The 20167-nt window shown below is 28.9% G+C and overlaps 1 protein-coding gene and 1 long non-coding RNA gene across 3 annotated transcripts; one reads left to right on the top strand and one right to left on the bottom strand.

Moving 5' to 3' along the window:
* Positions 1-1007: 1007 nt before the first annotated feature.
* LOC114132328 (protein fem-1 homolog A) lies at positions 1008-19491 on the bottom strand. Its single transcript, XM_027997756.2, has 7 exons — positions 18810-19491; positions 8631-8790; positions 4097-4297; positions 2717-2935; positions 2213-2541; positions 1700-2106; positions 1008-1613 (listed from the first exon to the last, which is right to left on the bottom strand). The coding sequence occupies exons 1-7, from the start codon at positions 18879-18881 to the stop codon at positions 1133-1135; spliced, it is 1869 nt and encodes a 622-aa protein (XP_027853557.1). The 5' UTR covers positions 18882-19491; the 3' UTR covers positions 1008-1132.
* LOC126550937 (uncharacterized) lies at positions 14579-16021 on the top strand. Of its 2 annotated transcripts, XR_007604983.1 has the most exons (5): positions 14896-14985; positions 15051-15241; positions 15355-15457; positions 15521-15733; positions 15831-16021. It is a non-coding gene; the product is annotated as an uncharacterized LOC126550937 (long non-coding RNA). The 2 variants fall into 2 exon arrangements; XR_007604984.1 differs by lacking the exons at positions 14896-14985; positions 15051-15241 and adding an exon at positions 14579-14731.
* Positions 19492-20167: the final 676 nt, after the last annotated feature.

The raw sequence follows: 20167 nt of genomic DNA, 5'->3' as shown, positions 1-20167 counted from the left end.
TCGCAATTTGATTTTTAAATGTTTTATTCATAAGATAATGCTTATATGTGTTAATTAATTTTCGGTTTTATATAAGTTCTATTTCAAAGTAATGTGGTTCAATAAATAAAATTATTTTGTATTTACTATTCTTAAATGAAGAACAGTAGAACCTTGATTATCGGAACTAATTGGGACCACACTGAGTTCGGATAAGCAAAAGTTTAGGTAATATAATATGTAAAAGATTTGAAACCAGGAAAATTGCATGAATTAATTGTAGTATTTATTATGAATACTAGTTCTTATTATCAATGGTAAAATTTAATGAATTCGTAATGTTATAAAAATAGAATATTTATTATCATCACCTTTTTAAACCTTAAAAATATGACAGTAATTATTAATTACAATATTTTTATATTATAAATTTATTTCAATTCAATTTTCAAAACATTTTTACCAATAAAATTATAATTCACTGTAATTTAATTCACCAGTCATATAATTCTTCAATTCTAGTGATTTTTTTAAGACATATTCACAGTTTGTTGTGCAAGGAAAAGATAATTTATTACATGCCACCTGTACCAGAAGAGTAGGAGTAATCTGTATTTTTAAAATACTTTGAGACACAATACACGAATAATTTTTATTTTTTAAATATATTTATTATAAAATAGAATTATTAAATTTCATCTATGTAAACAAAGTTTATAGATACTATAATGTACATAAATAAAAATAGCATTAAAACGTCTATTCTCTCTACATAAAATAAAGAAGAAAATATATCTTGTACAGAAAAATGTTATATTGTTATTTTGGTATTTGACAGTATAGTGACAGCCAACGGGGCGGGTAAATGCTTGTTTACTTTATTTATAATATTATATAGTAAAAGTAAATTGTAACACAGAGAACAAATAAGAAAGGTATACACACAACTGCACACATGAAAACCAAAAAGTTTTCAGTTGATGAGTTTTTTTCTTATTGATTAATGATTATATAGTAGTAGTCTGTACTATAAGTTTATAAACAATTTATTAGATAAAATAATAATTATTTTTTTTTCTTTATACGTGCATACAATAAATTACAGAAACATCAAACCATCATTATACATGTATGTCTTCTAATGTCTATTTTACTAGTGTTTTTCCACAAATTCGTTCAACGTGACTGGAATAATTCCATCGAATGGTATACGGTATTTGCGTATGGCGCGAGCAGCATGGCAGGCCAAAGATGTGTGGCACAACGGATTATGTGGGGTGGCTTTGCGCATGTCACAGAACGTGCGACCAGCCATGTTGACAGCATCGTAATGCGCTCCACCACCCAAAAGCAGTTTGATGGTAGTCATATCTTTGGGGGAGACTAAATGAAGTGGTGTATTACCCTCATTATCACGGGCATTAGGGTCGGCACCAACCTTGAGCAATGCTCTCAGCAACATAGATGCATCTTCAGAATTAATGGACTGGGGATGCCGGGATGTTGCCAGAGCAGTTTTACGCGCACTTGCTAAATGAAGAGCAGTCTGACCGAGATGTCCAACAACATTGCTCTTGTTCAAACGATATAGTAAGCGATGAGTCAGGTGAGAATGTTCATCGTTCCTGATCAATCTAAATATAAACCATACATAATAAGTAAAATGAATTATGTTGTGTACAAGCAAACTTGCTTTACTATTAAACAAACATAAACATACTTGAGAGCCATATTAAAGAGATCCAATGAAATGAGCAATAATCTAGGAGATAAATCTAATGACGAAGACGGCACTTTTGGTTCACATAATTCGTTAACAGCTTTGATCAGGACTTGAATGATGTCCTCAAAAGTCAACAGCGCTGGCACTTGTCTGTATCCGTTGTTTTCGTTAGTAGCACACGCATCAGACATGAAAGAGAAGAGTTCAGCAAAGGAGAAGAATGAAGAGACAGTCATTTGGTGGCAAGACTCAAGAGAACTTCTTTGGATGTCCAAGGCATGGTTCCACAGAGATATGCACCGGGTAAATTTGCCGGCATCAGCATACACAGCTCCTCGATAGCGTACATAGTAACTGGTATCCGGATGTGTAGGACCGAGAATCCGTTCTCTTACTAACAAAGCCTGGAAAAAGAAAAACATTAAAAAAAACGTTTAAATAAAGAGAAACATTTACTAGGCTTTAGACCAACGAAGGCAGTGGCCAACGAGACAAGCTGAAATGACAAACCTGCATCCTCATCTCGTCAGGTTCAGACAACAGTTCATTAAGTTCCTCGTGGTTTTTCACTTCTTGCGCCCATTCGTACGCTTCAATAGGCAGTGCGTTGTCTGGTTTCGGTATGTCTTGTTCGTCGTCCACGTTGAACCTCAGATCCATGGCCTGTTTCCATAGGTCGAAACCACCGATCAAGTCTCTCTTCTTGTCAATGTATGTGGCACCAAGTAGTTCCAAGGCTTCGATCTTCTCTTTACGCGATACCAAGTTGTTACTTTTAACTAGGTAGTCGACGATGTCTGCGTGACCGGTGACGCACGCAGCCAATAGCGGTGTCATCCCTATAAATTTTAACAGAAAACACAAATAAGAATTATTACCAACTGTCAGCCAATGTGGCTAGATTTTTTTTTGGCACTAATAATTTACTAAATTGCGTAGTACTATTTTTACTGTTATAATAATATAACACCAAGTGGTAATAACATAATAATACAATTATTGAGCAGCACTAACCGTAAGAATCCACTTCCATTTTGGCCCCGTTGAGTATGAGCATTTTAAATATATCTAGGCTACCTGACTCGGCACAGTCGTGCAACGCAGTGTTGCCTTTGACGCTCTTTTTGTTGATATCAGCTTTTAAGGCCAACAGGAAATTGGCGATTTTGTAGTGGCCTTTATAGCAAGCGATCATCAGGCACGTGTGACCGTGACGGTTGGATACTTCGATATCTGTGAAAATGGAAAAATAAGAATTCGGTCGGAAGCAGTAAAAATACTATCGTCTAGAGAAAAATTTAACCATCTATAATTTGCGTGAAACATAAAAATTGAATAACATACATCATAAGACTCATAACGTGTTCAAGACGCCACTATTAGTTACTATTTAGCGACTATAATAATTATACAGAAATAATTTGTCCAGGTAATAAAATACGCTTTTCTCTTAACACTCAAGCGATTATCTATTATTGAATGGGTGCCGCCGAAGAAATAATAATTAGATGACGAAGAAAAACAACAGTTTGTTGTTCCCGTGGTTAATAAATTTCACCTTCACGGTGACGATTAAACAGGAGTATGGCGATCGTCGCACGTACACGAGAAATTCCGTAATAACTTATTTTTTTGTATAATATGACATTCGATTACACACCATTATGGATAAATACACATTACAGCTGGTAAAACTTCCAGATGTTTTTATTTTTTACCAATTCGACCAAGTGTGCAGTCAATTTACAACGTCTTAGTACAACTAAAGCAGAAATTTACTTGAATAAAAATCAAAATGGGAATAATTTAATATACCAAGGTTTCTGGCTCGAACACGATTGCACCACATTTCGACTCTCGTTTCCCGGAATACATATGATGGCGCAGTCACTTACATGATATACATTAGTTACTAGAAACCCAAAGGTATTAGGTTAAATGCACCCGAAAATAGGATATTTTCCACCCATCACAGATAAAAAAAAAAAATACTTAAAGGGTCAAAAGGGACTGTTTTTCATGCTATAAAAAGAAAGATAAATATGATCAATCTCATTACGAGATATGGAATTTGAAAACAAGTTTGTTTTCCTCGAATTGTCTTATTTACCTAGATCCTACTGATAAATGTTTACTTTAATACTAAACGTATGAATCTTTATCAGCTATTTCTAAAAATCGTGTTAATTATAAATAATTTAAAATAATAATTTTTTATGTGTACTATTACGACGTAATAATATATTATATGGCACCCGTCTGATCACACAGAGTTTGCGATATCGCCATCTCATAAATCTGAACCCCCAGCTCGGGGCGAGGATTATGAATGAGACGGTTTTGAGGGATGCTGACTAAGTAGTAACAATGTACACAAACGGATGGCTAACACACCTGCACCATGTTCGACTAGATATTTGACGATTTCGTAGTGTCCGTCAAAACACGCGGCACGTAACGGCGTCGAATTCGTCTTGGTTGTAGAGTTCACTATGGCGTCTTCTCGAATCAACAGTTTAACTATGTTCAGGTGTCCAGCAGCGGCCGCACACCATAGCGGTGGCGCTCCCTCTATAGTTTCACCGTCAAACATAACTGTGAACAGAAAATCAGTGTTTTACAAAAAAAAAGTCAGAATAAATACTGCCAGAGTTGTGTTTATTTATTATTAAGTTAAATCAAACCTTGGTTTGGTATTTTATTTGATGATAAAGGAAACACTATCTTTAGTCCGTTTAGGATGCATCATAATATGTTAACATAAATTATGTTACATAATATGAAGATAGAATACATTTTATGGAACACAAATCTGACGCGACAGTACAGTTCATAATTATAATATTGCGACTTGTAAAATTAAATTATCATACACTTTTCTTCGCATATTCACGTATAATATATTTAAACATTTTTTTACGTGACAAACCGGCCAACTACATATTATTATAATATACATTTATGACATATTAGATCAGTAACATTATTTGATTAATTTTTAAATTATTGATGCCCTATAAGCAACATAATTACTTAAGTACAAGTTAGTAGGATGGACTCAATGAATGTTTTGTAGGATTTGTTATTAAATTCAATTTTAAAATATACATTTATAATTAATATTAACGTTATTTATTTAGTTTTATAGAACTATGCATTTATAGTAAATTTTAAATTTATCATTGTTATCAATTATTTAAAGTAGACTGTTAAAACTCCATCTCTACACTTGACATTTAGTTAAAAAACACCAATTGTTACAAATAGAAAAAAAAATATGGGACAATATTTATAAATTTAGAAGACGCCGAATCGCTAAATTGTTCACAAGGCTACAGATTCAATGGGCCAGCATTAGGTAGACATTTGGCATCTAACGCCAAATAATAAAAAAAATTATCTAGAATAATAATATTATAATCTTCGGTTACCTAATTATAAAATAATGATAACATACAAGAGCGGATGCATGGAAAGTGTTTGGGCCTTTGGGGAATGGCAGTGGTTGTTTAACGTCCTCGAAACTTGGTATTATTTATAAAATAAAAAGAAAAAAATATTCATGTTATAACAAAACTCATAACATAACATTATTGGACAATGAACACAAAACCTTAACTGTGGTAGTGTCTCAGTAGATGGTACTATAATATATTACGGCTGTAAATCGTAATGAATAATAATGATTAAATTAGTCAGATTCCAAAACTATAACTACATATTATACTACTACACTCGACTACAGTAGTAGTGTAGTACAGCATCTGACGTGCACCAACATAATATATAAATACCGCACGAGAACCATTGCCTGTCGAAACACGAGGCTAACCGAACAGACATGCACAGACATGTCCGTAGTCTGAACTCTGTTAACTCGCGCGTGCATGCATACAACTAACTATACAGGTTACAAGTATAAACGACGACAATACCTACGACATAGCACTTACACATCACATACCACTTATCTAAAAAAAAAATTGCTTAAGAATATTTATTATCCATCATTTTCGTTAGCGTTTTTTTTTTAAAGTGATAAATATATTTTTAATCTGTTGTATTTATTTCAGTTTAATGAAATGAAACAACTAAATTGATACATAACTGGCAAAATATTGTATTTATTTTATTGTTTTCTTTATTTATTTATAACTGACAATTAAATATATTATTTATTTAACAAGGGAAAAAATTGTTACAATAATATTTATGTGTTATTATGGTAATTAAATGTATAATTGTGCACTATTTCTTCGTAAACCCATTGGCCACGAGCCGTTACTGATTAATAATAATATTAATTTAATATAATTTGTACTTATTACAACTACATACTCATAATATAAAATATATTTACTACAACGAAACAAAAACACTATTTTTAAGTCTGGAAATTTATTCTATTTTATTAAAATAAATTGAATTAGTATAAATATTACCAAAAATCTTATTACTTAATAATAATTGATTCTTTAATTCAATACGAGGATCAAATTATAAATAAAAATACAAAAATATTTTAACGGCCAATCACTGCGAAAGGAATAGATAACCTTTTTATGACAGATAAATAATAACAAACAATTATTAATGACCTTTTTTGATAGTAAGAAATATGTAGAAATGTTTTATACAATTATTAATTATGCCTTTAGAGGAATACGTTCATATTATAGTGTTCCGAAATATTAATGCTGGCGTTTAAATATTTGTTTAGTATAACTACCAACATATATTTTCATTGTTAATTACTTCTTAGTTTTATATTTAAAAAATATTTTTTATCACTTGTAATTTTTAATATGATCAATATACAGAATAAAATGTATCTTATTTTCAGAAGTTAAAATAATAACTTTACCTACTTAATAATTATTAATTTTTAAGCAGTAAAAACAATATCTAAATAGCTTTAAATAATAATAATAACAATAATTATTCAAAACAATTATAGCAGTTTAGTAACCTACGTTTATGTAATTATAACTTATAAGAAACCGTAGAAATTATTTAAATAGTTTTAAATTATAAATTATATTACTTATTAGTATTACATAATTCAATATTGGATCAAAAAATGGCTATTTGAATTACAAATAAATAATACTAAGTTCAAGTGTTTTATGTTAAATATAATAATATGGCATTTGATGGATTATCAATGAGTGAAAATACGTACTATTCAAAATAACTTTTTTTATACCATCTAGAAATATAGTTTTCACTTTTTTTCAGCATAATATATACTTATATTTATCGAATTCAGGAAGATGTTTATATTTATGTAGGTTTCAAATACTTCAACGTGGATGACACAGTCACACAGAGTAAGTTACAGTTTAAATTTCATACGAGGTAATCAATTTCATGATAACAATTATAAAGCAAGGCACTTATTTTATTTCCACTATAATTTTTTAAACTAGTTAAATAGTTTACTAGTTAACTAGTTTAAACAGTGGAGTCTCGATAACTCAAACCTCGTAACTCGAAAACATCGATAACTTGAATTTTTTTTTTTATTCCTAGAGAATTCCTATACATTCTATGCAATATTTTTAAATAAAAAAAACAAAAGTCGAATTAATTTTTACTTCCTTTGAAATTTGAGTTATCGAGACACAACTGTACTTGTTTTTGAAAAACACTTTTGTCAGTGTACTATTTGTTTTTTTCTTTAATCCACGTGCAATATAGATAATTTGAGTACGGCAGAATTAATTTTTTGCATTAGAATAAATTGACTTATCATCAAACTTAAAAAAAAAAAAAAATATTACATAGAGCATTAAGGCTTATTGGTTGTTAATGGTATTTTAATTTTAAAATGAGTTAGATGTAACTTTTCATTCTGAAATATGTTAAAATTAAAATATCAATAAAAGCTTATGAGATGCCTAGGAGTGGCCAAATGGTTAATCAAAAATGTTTGAACAAATTTGATCCCTTTTTGTTAGATTAGTTTTTCTGAATTTAAACTTACTATGTTGTGCATGGAAAACTAATAATGTGATGATATCATCTTAATAATTTTAGAAATATTAAGTGTCTTAATATGTTAAATTGATTATCCTTTAAAATATCAAAAGTATAATAAGTGTAAATAACAAAATAGGTCCGATAACTTTTTAAATATATAGTTATTGGTTTATTCTTTTAACACAGACAAACATAGCTATCAAAACACATTTATTATGATATTTAATAATTTGCTTTTGCAATGTCGGATTAATGTTCATTTATTTATTTATTACTGTTATCAATCTACAGCTGTTAAACAAAAAAAAATTAAATCAAATTACAAACAAAGCTATAAAGTTTAGAAATATAATGATTAATTAGCACGTAAAATAATTGAGAGAATGTTAACATATTAAACAAAGACATCATAACTATTCCAATTATAAATAAAATCTGACAATATAAGCACTAAGACTAAGTAAAAATATAAGCTTTATCAATCTGTATACTAAATAACATTAAATTATCATAGAATGGATTCATAATTAGCAAAAAATGAAATTGTAAACAAATGAATATAAATTGTTAAATATTAAAAATACAAGTTGTATTTATAGTTGTATGGATACTTAATATACATAAATAAAAATATGTTTACTATGTATTGGGTTCTTAAAATACGTACTATCTATATACATATTAAAAAATATATAAATCTTATTTTTATTAATAGATAAGATAAAATTGAATAAAATTAATAATAACTTGCAATTTATTTAGTATATTGTTATTATTTATACTCGAGTTTATACTTTAAAAATATATATTAAAATTAGTTTAAAAGTAAATATTGTGATGGAACTTAATGTATCTAATACTTTTAAAGAAAAAGGATAAAATTGGGATCAAAGGACATACCTAATATTGTAAAAGATTATAGATCAAGAAATTATTAATTTATTACCTGAGCCTGTTTGTTCAATATCGACTTTGTGTCTTTTGATTAAGTACAAGGCTATATCATAGTGGCCGTGTCTACAGGCCATCAGCAATGGCGTAGCGCCAGTTGTTGTGGTTTTTAACAGTTTGGCATTTTCCATCGCTGATTTGCCTTCCAACAGCAACTGCAAACAAACATATTAAGGTCATTTATAGTAAAACTGAATTATACTAAATGAGTAATTAATTGCACATTAGACAATTAAGACTTTTAAACCCTAAAATTGGAAAACATTTGTCACCACCAGGAAGTAGAGTTCAGTCACGTTTTTAAGTTCCATAAGTGTATTATAGCTTATAAGGAAGGGTCAAGGGTACGAGCTACCTGCAACTAGACTTCATCGATAAATAAATACTTCCATACATGGTACAACATTGTGGTCATTTCATACAGTTCAAGGTTGATCCAAATAAATTACTGAGATAAATTCAATAAAAAACATCTTATTTATTTGAAAAAAAAAATAACACGTTTATGAGGATAATTGATCATGTTTGATGATTCCGACGAGACAAAAGAAGAGAGGCAAGAAAGAAAGGAGACGAAAGCAGCACATTTATTTTTCGAAGTAAAATGTAGTGGGATATTGATATCATAGGTACATATAATATTCAATACAGACATTGAACTCAGTTATCCTACTTATAACTATTGTCAACAATATTGATGGCAGTCTCAAGAAAATAATTTTCATTCCCATATCTTTTATGAAACACTCATATAATATACGTATTTAATTATTTAATATAATATGTAGATAAGTGGTTTGTTGTACATCATTGTTTCAATATAAGTAAGAGATTGCAAATATAACCATGTTTAATTTTCATGAATAATGATATATATAATTAGTATATAGAAACCAACTAAATAATAATAAGATATAATTAAAATATTGATTTTAATTAAATTCATTAATATCTAGGTATCTACTATGTGCAATTAGGGTTTAAAGAAGTATTATTTAATTAATTTTTTGATGATGAAAACATAATTATTATTTGAAAGAGTTTTTAGATCTTATTTAAATTTAAGAAATATTTTATTTTAAATCAATTTGTATTTTGTTAATTATATTTATAAATATAAGGGAATATACAGAAAGTAACTTTATGTAACACATTAAACAAGGATATTATTTTACCTTGAAACAACTAATATTAAAAATTTACCATTAAAATATTAAAAATGAACAAAATTAATTACTGTAAAATAACTAAAATATCTAAAATTTATTGACATTACTTTAGATAGAATATTTTTAAATTAATAACACATTTTTAATATAAACAAATAAAAAGAATTGATAACAAAAACATACTATTCAAAATAATAAATAACGTATTAGGTAATTTTGGACTGATTATAGGTTAAAATTTAATGTTTGTGAATTCAATTTCTAAAATGGTTTAATTAATATTACATTTTATATACCAATTGAAATGAATATTACACTTTACTGCTATATATTTAAGATTGGGGGATAAATTGATAAGCTAACGTTATTCAATTTTGTTCAAAGTTGAAATCAAAACTGTTGCACTTAATATATACCAAAACCTAATACAAAAATATTGCATACAAGTAAATAATAAAATTAAAGTATAATTATAGGTAACATTAAATTAATAAAAATAAAACCAACAATAATATTGATTTTATTGTTTTATTTCAATATGAAAATATAAGAGGTAGATACACATCATCACACTCTATAAACCGTTGTTAGTATGAAAAATATTGACCTTGGTATTGAACTATTCGCTAACACATATGTTGCATGTGAAGTATGTTATATACCTACAAAGTTGTGAATCACTTTGTCTAATGTCATTCTACCTTTCACTTCCTAGTTACTGTCATAGAAAGCTTTAATGTTATAATTCTATAAATTTTATTTTATAGAATTAAAATTACCTATTATAATTAATCAATCATTGTAAATAACTGTAATGGTAATGATAATAGTACTGAGGATTTAATGGATTTAACTAAAAATAATTATAATATTATTATAATCTGTATCTTTTAATCCATAATGACCTTTTTTATCTAATTGATTTATTTTAAGATATAAAATATATTATGCTAGCTAATACATACATAATAGTTATGTGAACATCATAAGTGCAAATAGCAAAATTTATTTTTGGGGAATTAAGTCCGTGATAATTTGAGAATTTGAGTAATAAAAAAAAAAAAAATGAAGAATACAAACCTAAATTATTATTTATAATATAAATTACTCATCACACAATTTACTACTTTACTACTAATAATTTTTTTTAATATTTAAACGGTTTGACTGCCATCAATAACCTCTACAAACAGATATTATTGAGAACTATTCCCAAATTCACTTAATTATATTTAAAACATTTCTATGTAATATATAATTATTACCTTGATGTTTACTTTGTTGTCAATGAGACTGTAAAATAGAAGTTTCAATGTATTAATATTAATTTATATAAATATGGATGTAAAGCAATGTAATTTATAAAACTAATACCGGGATTAATACAGATTTATTAAAGAGAACAACAGGTGTAACTGATATTACTTCATATAACATATTAATGAAATAAATAATTTCTTTGTATTGATGTTGTAAGAACAGATTATTACATTTATTACGTTAAAATATATTTTATAATTTTAGTTTTATTTATTGAAGGATTATTGAGATTTATTTTGTTTCCTGTTTTGAAATGGTGAGTCAACATTTACCATTGAGAGACAATTTTATAAATTGGTAAATTATATAGTTATATTGTACATAAATTCATAATTTAACATACTTTGCAAAAAAGGGTTTTAACTACATACTTATATTATTATGTGTTATATTAATTAATAATGGGAACTTAAGTATACAATTTTAACACCTATGCAACAGTAATACAATAATGATAATATTATAAATTATAATAAATACATGTATTCATAGAATACATTAATTGTTATTTTATATATTTAAAAATAAATGAAGGAGTACATAGATGCCTACTATAGACAAATATAATATTTTAGTATGAATAATTGTTTAACTAGGATGCTGCTTTTACATATAAGAACAATGTATATTTTTATTATTTTATATTATTTCTCGATTTAAAGTTGTGTATACGGTTTGCAAAAATATTTAGTACAGGGGGCCAACATTTGATGTGGGTAGTCTGACGTTTTATTTACTTTTACTATAATATTATAATGTTGGTTTAATGTAAGCCTATAACCATGTGGATGATGGTGGTTGATGCTTAAATAATAAAAATCTGTTTATGAGCAAATCGAGGAACAAATATATACCGAGAATTTTATATATATATATATTATAGTAATAGTATAATAGTATAAGACTTAGTATTTAGCTGATTGCTGATAGCTATCAACATATTATTATAATCGGAAGTCGAAATAAATATTTATGGTAGGGCAGAAAGTAGTATAGCAAAATGAAAATAATAAAACTAGATTTAAATAGGTTCAAATGGAATTGAAATCAAAACATAACAATATCTTGTTTTATTATTTTTTACGTTTTGGTAAAATAGAACGAAATCATATCGCGAACGTTAACTCTATTTAAAAAAAGTGTCAACAGCAATACCTATATTTGTTTAATTGACGTTACCGTAATAAAAACCAATCATGTATGAAGTATTAGGTATCATGCAATACAATAATACAATATATTATTTGTATGTTTTAAATTAAAAATAAATTTAATTCGTTCGACTACGCACAAATTTTATTTTTGCACAGCAACAGTGTATTCCTCCCGTCTCATCTATTCATGTCCACCTTCATTCGTCATCTGTGTTTAATTTTATATCAACGATAATTTAAATAATATATTTCAATCGTGATTCAACTAGTAAAAACGAAACAAGGAAGCAAAACATAATATTACATAGGTATTGTCGTGTAACAACCTTGCCAACGACCAAGCGCAATAATTAACAGACGTACGTGTATAGCAGTGTTTATGCCAAGAAGCCCGGAACACGTGCGAATTCAATACACGTGTGTAATAGACCCTACTGCAGAAACACACCCAATGCGTATATTAGGGAAATACATTATTTTCTATATACTGAATAACCCTAAGCATTACCAAAAACGGTTCAGTTATTATCTTTATAATTTTTCTTTTTATTTATAATATGCGTATATGGTTTAGAACGTTTAGGTAATACATTAAACATGTACACATAGGTAATATACTTATATTATTTTTGTAATATTATTTATGTTTCAGTTGACCAGAATAAATAAAGGATGCGCGAAAAAATATTTAAATTTTTCGAAATCATTAGAAACTTATACAATTTTAGTAAAAGCTACATAGCAATTAAAATATTTTTTGTAGATGGTACCCATCTAATATTGGAACATCGATACATCCATACTATAATTTGTGAATATTGTCATACTGGACTAAAATCCATTCTTTCATTATACAATAAACGAACTAAAATGTTATGTATACAATTTGTAATTAAAATAAACCCGTTAAGCCGTTTTATACGTAGTCATACTTTATTTAATACTACTTAGTACTTGTATTGTTTTGGTTATGTAGGTCATAGAATCATAATGTTATACTACAATTTATAATAATTTGGTGTTAATTTGTTATTTAATGAAAGAAATTATCTAATACATAAGTACATAACATAAAATTATTATACATATTATTAATAAGAAACTGCATTTTCATTCACAACAATCGGAAAACACTTAAAAATATTATGTTCAATTTAAAACGGAGTTTTGGGTTCTTCTATGTTAATTGGCCGAAAACGCTAAGTAAGAACAACAATGAAAGTATAAAGAAGATCAATTCAATTTGGTAGAAAATTATGAAACAAATCGTGTTTCAACTTTTAAAGTGTATTTCGTAATACATTAAAACAGTTGTTGTCTTTAACTTAAAACTTGGTCTAATGCAAATTGTTAATACTAATTGTTGGCTTACAATTAATATATTACACCTATTATAAGTTATCAAGTCATATAATCACAAAATCAATATAAGTAAATCGAAAAGGAAACAGTCGGGTATGTTTTGTGTACTTTAAGAATTATAGTCTGATTTCAGAATATACACTAATTGGGCGAGAAAGAGGGATTAAAGTAGAAAATGGAACAGCTATCAAGGAAACCGCTACCTATCGAGAATTCGTAACGATCCTAGGCTAACCATAGTCGGTGCCTAGTTGCAGTCATGATTGTGGAAAGCTGGGTAATATATGAAGATAATACATAAATAGCACCAACTGGCTACTGGTGGGAACAACATTTTGGGGTCATTATTTTTCTACTAGGTATATTTAAAACAAATCGTGATTTAATTTTTAGTTAATAATATAATATAAAACATCATTATACTACTTGATATTGAACAATTAGTATCCAAGACTTGAATCTATAAGTCTCCAAATAAAGATATTATATTTATCATTCTATAAGGTGTGATTGAATTACTACTTGATGGCGTGCTTAATTTATGCCATATGTAAAAAATTGTACAAATATGGAACGTTTTCATTATACAATTACTATTTTTTTTTTTTTTTTAATGTCTAGCATTAAGAAATAAAGGTCAAGGGACAGGAAACCGATCACCCAAACCTTGTAAATACGACTCTGGCGACAAAACAATATTGAATATAATAATATTGTTATTCGTCGAGATAGAAAGCGTCAAACGACGGCCGGTAAGTGGGTAGACTATTGCTATATATACACAATATAGGCACATTAACATACACACATGTGACGTGTATAATATTTAGGAGATTACGACGGCCAACTATTATTATTTTTATTTACACATTATATTATTATTATTTATTCCGTATCTTTTACGCCGACGGAGATCTCGTTGAAAAACGAGCGGTCGCCAACCAATTGCGTCGTTGACGGCATCCGCCATCCGGCACGATATGAAAATAACTCGAGAGCACACAAAGAAACCCGTTTTTAGAGCTGGACACGACGACGAGTGCGCCGCCGTTGCCTATTGGCAACCACAACAAAACTCGTAGCGGAAAGAAGTAAGTACACCGAGAACTGGACGACGGACAACGGTTTGTTCATTGCTGTCGTGTTTACAATAACAGTAGAAAAATAATAATAATAATTTTATACTTGGTATCCTAGCACTCCAAGAAATATACACTAGGTTAAAGATAAGAACTAAGAATAATAAACTATATTAGATAAATATAAAATATAATATTATTTCCATAATCTCTCGCCCAACTCGGTGGCTACACATCGATAACAAAACTGAAAACAATAGTCAATGGTAACATATCTTATTTTAAAACGTTATGTTATTTCGATGTTAAAATGTCTTTCATTTTCATATAGATAATCAATGGCCGAGTAGTACCCGAGTTTTATTTTGAATTAAAAAAAAAAAAAATAATAAATGTGTAAGTCTTCTGTTACTACTACAATCACCATACATAAAAAGTAAAACAGAGATAGACAATATTTACAAATATCAGACGAATGGGCATAATATCAATAATTAGATTATTTATTATGTTGACACTGACGTATGTATTAAACTAATAATCCAAAAACATAAAATGAACGGAACAGAATAAAACATTACAGCTGTAGCCGTTATAGGATATTGAACCTATATAATATTATTATTTTATTCAAGTATTTAGATAAGAAAAGTAGCGACGCGTGGAACAACTGTGGAAGTCGATAACCGGCAGCAGCTGTTAAACGCAATTAAACAACGTTGATAAATCACTATTAACGTAAATATGAAATTGTACTGGTTCGATACGCTTTTAATTTTGTATTTTATACGCCATACATAGATTCGTTATGAAAAATATCAAATCGGCTCCGGACACGGTGATAAAAATAATAGGACTTCTGCCGTGCGCTAAGTGTAGTGTTACGAATCGTTAAAAATTATACCTATGGAAAACCGACGGAGAAAACGGTCGTCTTGAAAAAAATCACGTCAATTTAATGGGTCATCGTTATTGGGTTATCGGCCGATGTTATTATTATATTATATCATTATGGTAAAATATGTAACAACCAACAACGCAATGTTGTATTATTGTAATTATTATTATTTATTCTATTTTTTTCTATTATTATTATTATTATTATACGCAGACCGAGAGCCAAACAACAGCGAGAAGCCAGGAGAACGCCGACGAGAGAGGTTTTGTTTACGATTTAATTGCGTAAATGCACGCGCGGTCAACATTTGCCATTTGAAAAGACACTATTGTTACGCATCGGCGTTATTATTATATTTTTTTTAAAATAATAAAATGTTTTGAAAATTGTGCTACGATAGCCTACGTAGTGATTTTTTTTTTTTTTGTTTCAAATAATGATAATATAAAACACGATACAAATCGACGGCTGCCACTTCAGTCACGTGGCGACCATGAGAAAAACGTCCGATTTATATTTTGGCGGTGCGCAATAAAATATACGATCAATGCGTTCGTTAGTGTATTTTTTTCCTTTATGTCGACGCGCAATATTTTTATTCGAACGCGTGTGCGTACCGCGTACGTAACTAGTAACTACGATAATGAAATTGTTAACAACTTTTCATATTTATAAAACGATGATGATCATCATCGTCATCGTGTACCACTCAAAAAAGAAGTATAAATATACATTTTTTTTATTGTTACGAGAAAAACAGTGAAGCGTGCTTTTTGTTTTTTTTTTCGGCGCAATTATATTGTTACAAAGTCAACTTTATAATTTATAATTATCGTTTCAAGCGATCCGACCGGTTTTGACCGTTTGTTTAATTAACAATCGAGGAGTTTACATTTTTTACCAATATTTAAAAAAATTTTACACGCATAATATTACACGATGCAGTGCTATAAGAGCACTTTGAACACGCATTATTATACAATTTGTTACTTTCCTTTTTTCCATTAGGTTTTATTATATTATAATAATTTTCATTATCTTTGATTGTGTTATTTGTTATTTTATACACACTGTAAAAGTATACGTCGCCATATTATAGTCGTGTAGGTTCTTATTAGAGAAAAATGTATAACAGATCAACATCGTTCGACAAATTGTTTTTGTTTGGTCTCCAATCAATAATATAACATAATATTATTTTAAATGTACGCGCGTATATTGTTTACATAATAGGTATCTATATATATCATACATGAAGGTACCAATCAAAACTAATTATGAAACAATTTTAGTTTTTATTTTATCAGCAATGTTGTCAATATAATATAAGGCAATTAATAAAATGTAATCAAATATTCTAAGTGTCCTACTAAAAAAGCCCTGAGCGAAGCTCAAAGGAAGTATTAACAAATTACAATATAATATTGGTGGTAAATTAAAATAGTATTTTATCATATTATATTAACGATTATGAAGTAGAAACTATATGTTTAAATTTCATAATTATAACTTAGAAAACCAAATTCTGATTAAATTATTAGGTTAATCTATTTGAATACCTACCTAATAACTAGATTATTAAGAAAATAATGTTTTGAAAATAAATGTTTTCAATTTATAATTATAACAATTTTTATTATCATTCATATTATTTAGATTCCTAAATTTCAGCCTAAATGTTTAATTAATAATACTGATAATAAAATTCAAATATGACTTATAATATTTTAATATATTATAGTACACTGTATAGATACATGTATTACAATATAGCTAACACAAATAAATGAAAGTATCAAGTACAACAAAAGATATCTACTTAATAAATCTGGAAATAAACAGAAAAGTATTTATTTTTATTTTTTTAACCTACTTATAAATAATTAAATGTATAAAAGAAATCTAAAGGACATAATATTACCTACAATTTAATATTTTACTTGAATAGATGTTAAAGTTAATTAAAAATATTAATACAAGTAAAAGGATTGTGATAGAAAAATTAAGTAAATATAATTAGAGGCACATGTAAAAAAGTGAAATATCTGGTATGTATCTAATCTACCTCATTTTAATAGTATGCTATAAAACAATGTACCTATGAACTAGGTATAGATAATAGTACTTAGTTTTAAGTAATGAATTATATTTTATTTAGTCAATTGATTAAGAACATTTTTAAATGAATACATAAGTGGGCCTCTGTTTCGCCTTAAACAGAATAATAAAATATTTTAATTTATGTATTGTTATATATTTTTTTTTTTGGTAAAAATAACTAGGTCTTATTTAAAACTTATTAGGTAAATGTCTTAACACATGAGCACATTATGTAGATAGGTAATGGGCTTACAACTTATTTAATTAAACAATTTTAATAATTAAGAAGCTAAGATTGATATTCCTGTTTAGTTAGATACTTGTAAAAAGTTCTTAGGATAATTTATTTTAAACTTATGATGGATATAGGTGTATTTAAAATCAGTGAAATAAATACATTTAACATTTTGTATTAGTGAATAAGTAAGGAATGTAGTTTGTAGATAACCTATGATAAATAGTCATACAGTATTATTATAGTGGACTTATGTAATTAAAGAATGACATTTAAATGTCGAAGCCAAAGATGAATTTAAATATTTAAGTCAAACAAATTCAATTTAAAAAACTTTCTAATCAGGTACCTATCTATATTTTAATAAAAAAAATAATTATAATATAATACATATTAGACAACAAAATGAGAGAAAAATTTATATTCGATAACTAAGCTGACTTCCAAAAATTACAATTGAAAATACATTTAGATAGTCTAGATATTTATAATTTTTACTAAAATTTGTATTGAAGGTAATATGATTGGAAAAAAGAAAAACTACCTATCCAAGTAAGTGCAAGACCACAAAAAGTATTAATTGGGGGGTGGAAATAGAGTATACTATATCCTTCGATAACCGATACTATCGGCTGGCAAATACAGAGACCCAGGTGACAAAGTGTACCAAAATAATTCCTTCAGTGTGCGAACAGTAACTGCAGCAATTGAACCGACAGCAGTCAGTCTTTGTACACAGAACCAATAATATATACCCACCATAAACAACACAATATGTCATACAGCACCAAAAATTATCACCACCCCCCTCAAAACCCCCTGTGTATTGGGGCTAACCACGCGTCGACTCTGCTCACCTGCAATCGTTTTAGCCGTCCGTCCCTGGCGGAGTAGAACACCGAGGCAGCGATCGTTTCTATGTCGTTCATGTTACATCCGCTGTCGTCAGACCTAACACGATGGCATGTCGTCAACAGCCGCGAGGCGCGCGTTCGGAGAGCCGTGTTTGCAAGTGTTGGCGTACCACGAAATATGACAACAGGGGGCCACACACTGACCCGGACAACGATCGACAGGGATGGCGAGATTTCTCGACGAGAAATTCGACGGGATGTAACACCAGAGATATTACGTACCTTACAGTCGCTAAGTCACGGTAAACACGCAATGAACTTAATCGCAGTGAAATGCACAGGACGCGAGCGCACACTCACGTATAGAGTCTATCGCTTACAGATTTAGACGATTTGCGGAAATACTCTTGGCGGTGCGCGGTGATCGTGTGGATAACGCGACGTTGGCGACGACGGGTGTCGCTCAACAGAAACGAAAACCAAACTGACGTGTGACGGTGCAACGGCCGACGACTGACACTGACGGCGGTCGAGTCGACGAACCGATGGACGTGTGTAGAACGCGAAAAACGTCGGTGGCGGTGGAAACGGGACAACAACGATAGTGGCGACCGTTCGCTTTTGTCGGTTGACCTTGAGCCGCGTCCGCAGTGTCCGCGGTGCAACAACGACAGTGGCAGCGTCAGCTGATCACACGGAGAACGCTGAACGAAACGAAACAAACGGGCGCAAACGTACTACAGGATGGGAACGAACCACCTCCACGTCCGGTTAATCTCTATTTTGTGGTCCGATTACCTGGTTCAACCACGGTCATAGTATACAATAAACATTGATTATTTTAATGTTTACTTTTGAATAATAAAAATAAAAATATTTTTGTTTTGGCCGTTCAAATTATAGGTTTTGGGTATTCATTTACTATTTAATATTTACTATGTATTTTTAAGTTATTTCGTTATCCCGGTCGGCCCACGATCTACGGAACTCAACAACTAATAAATAATAACCAATAAACTAAAACTTTGTCGTATTCGACAAGCCAATTAATGCCTCAATTCCGGTCTTAGAGTAGTAATGAGGTTTAAGTCCAATACATTATTGAAACATTAACTTAGTAACAGACATATTTGAAAAAACTTCTATACTTATACTTTACTATTATACAATATACTTTTAATTTTACTCCCTTAAACTTTCCTACGGCCTACAACTTACTGGCTACTAGACACTAGTATTGGTAAGAGTTGATATAATATGATATATCTCAAGCATAATGTAGAATAAGACTATAATCTGATTTATTTATCTCTAGGTCCATATTATTATGTACCTAAATAATACCTAATATATATTTTAAT

This window comes from Aphis gossypii, chromosome 3, assembly GCF_020184175.1.
Source record: "Aphis gossypii isolate Hap1 chromosome 3, ASM2018417v2, whole genome shotgun sequence".
Taxonomy (NCBI): Eukaryota; Metazoa; Arthropoda; class Insecta; order Hemiptera; family Aphididae; genus Aphis; species Aphis gossypii.
This window is presented reverse-complemented; position numbering and strand designations above follow the sequence as displayed.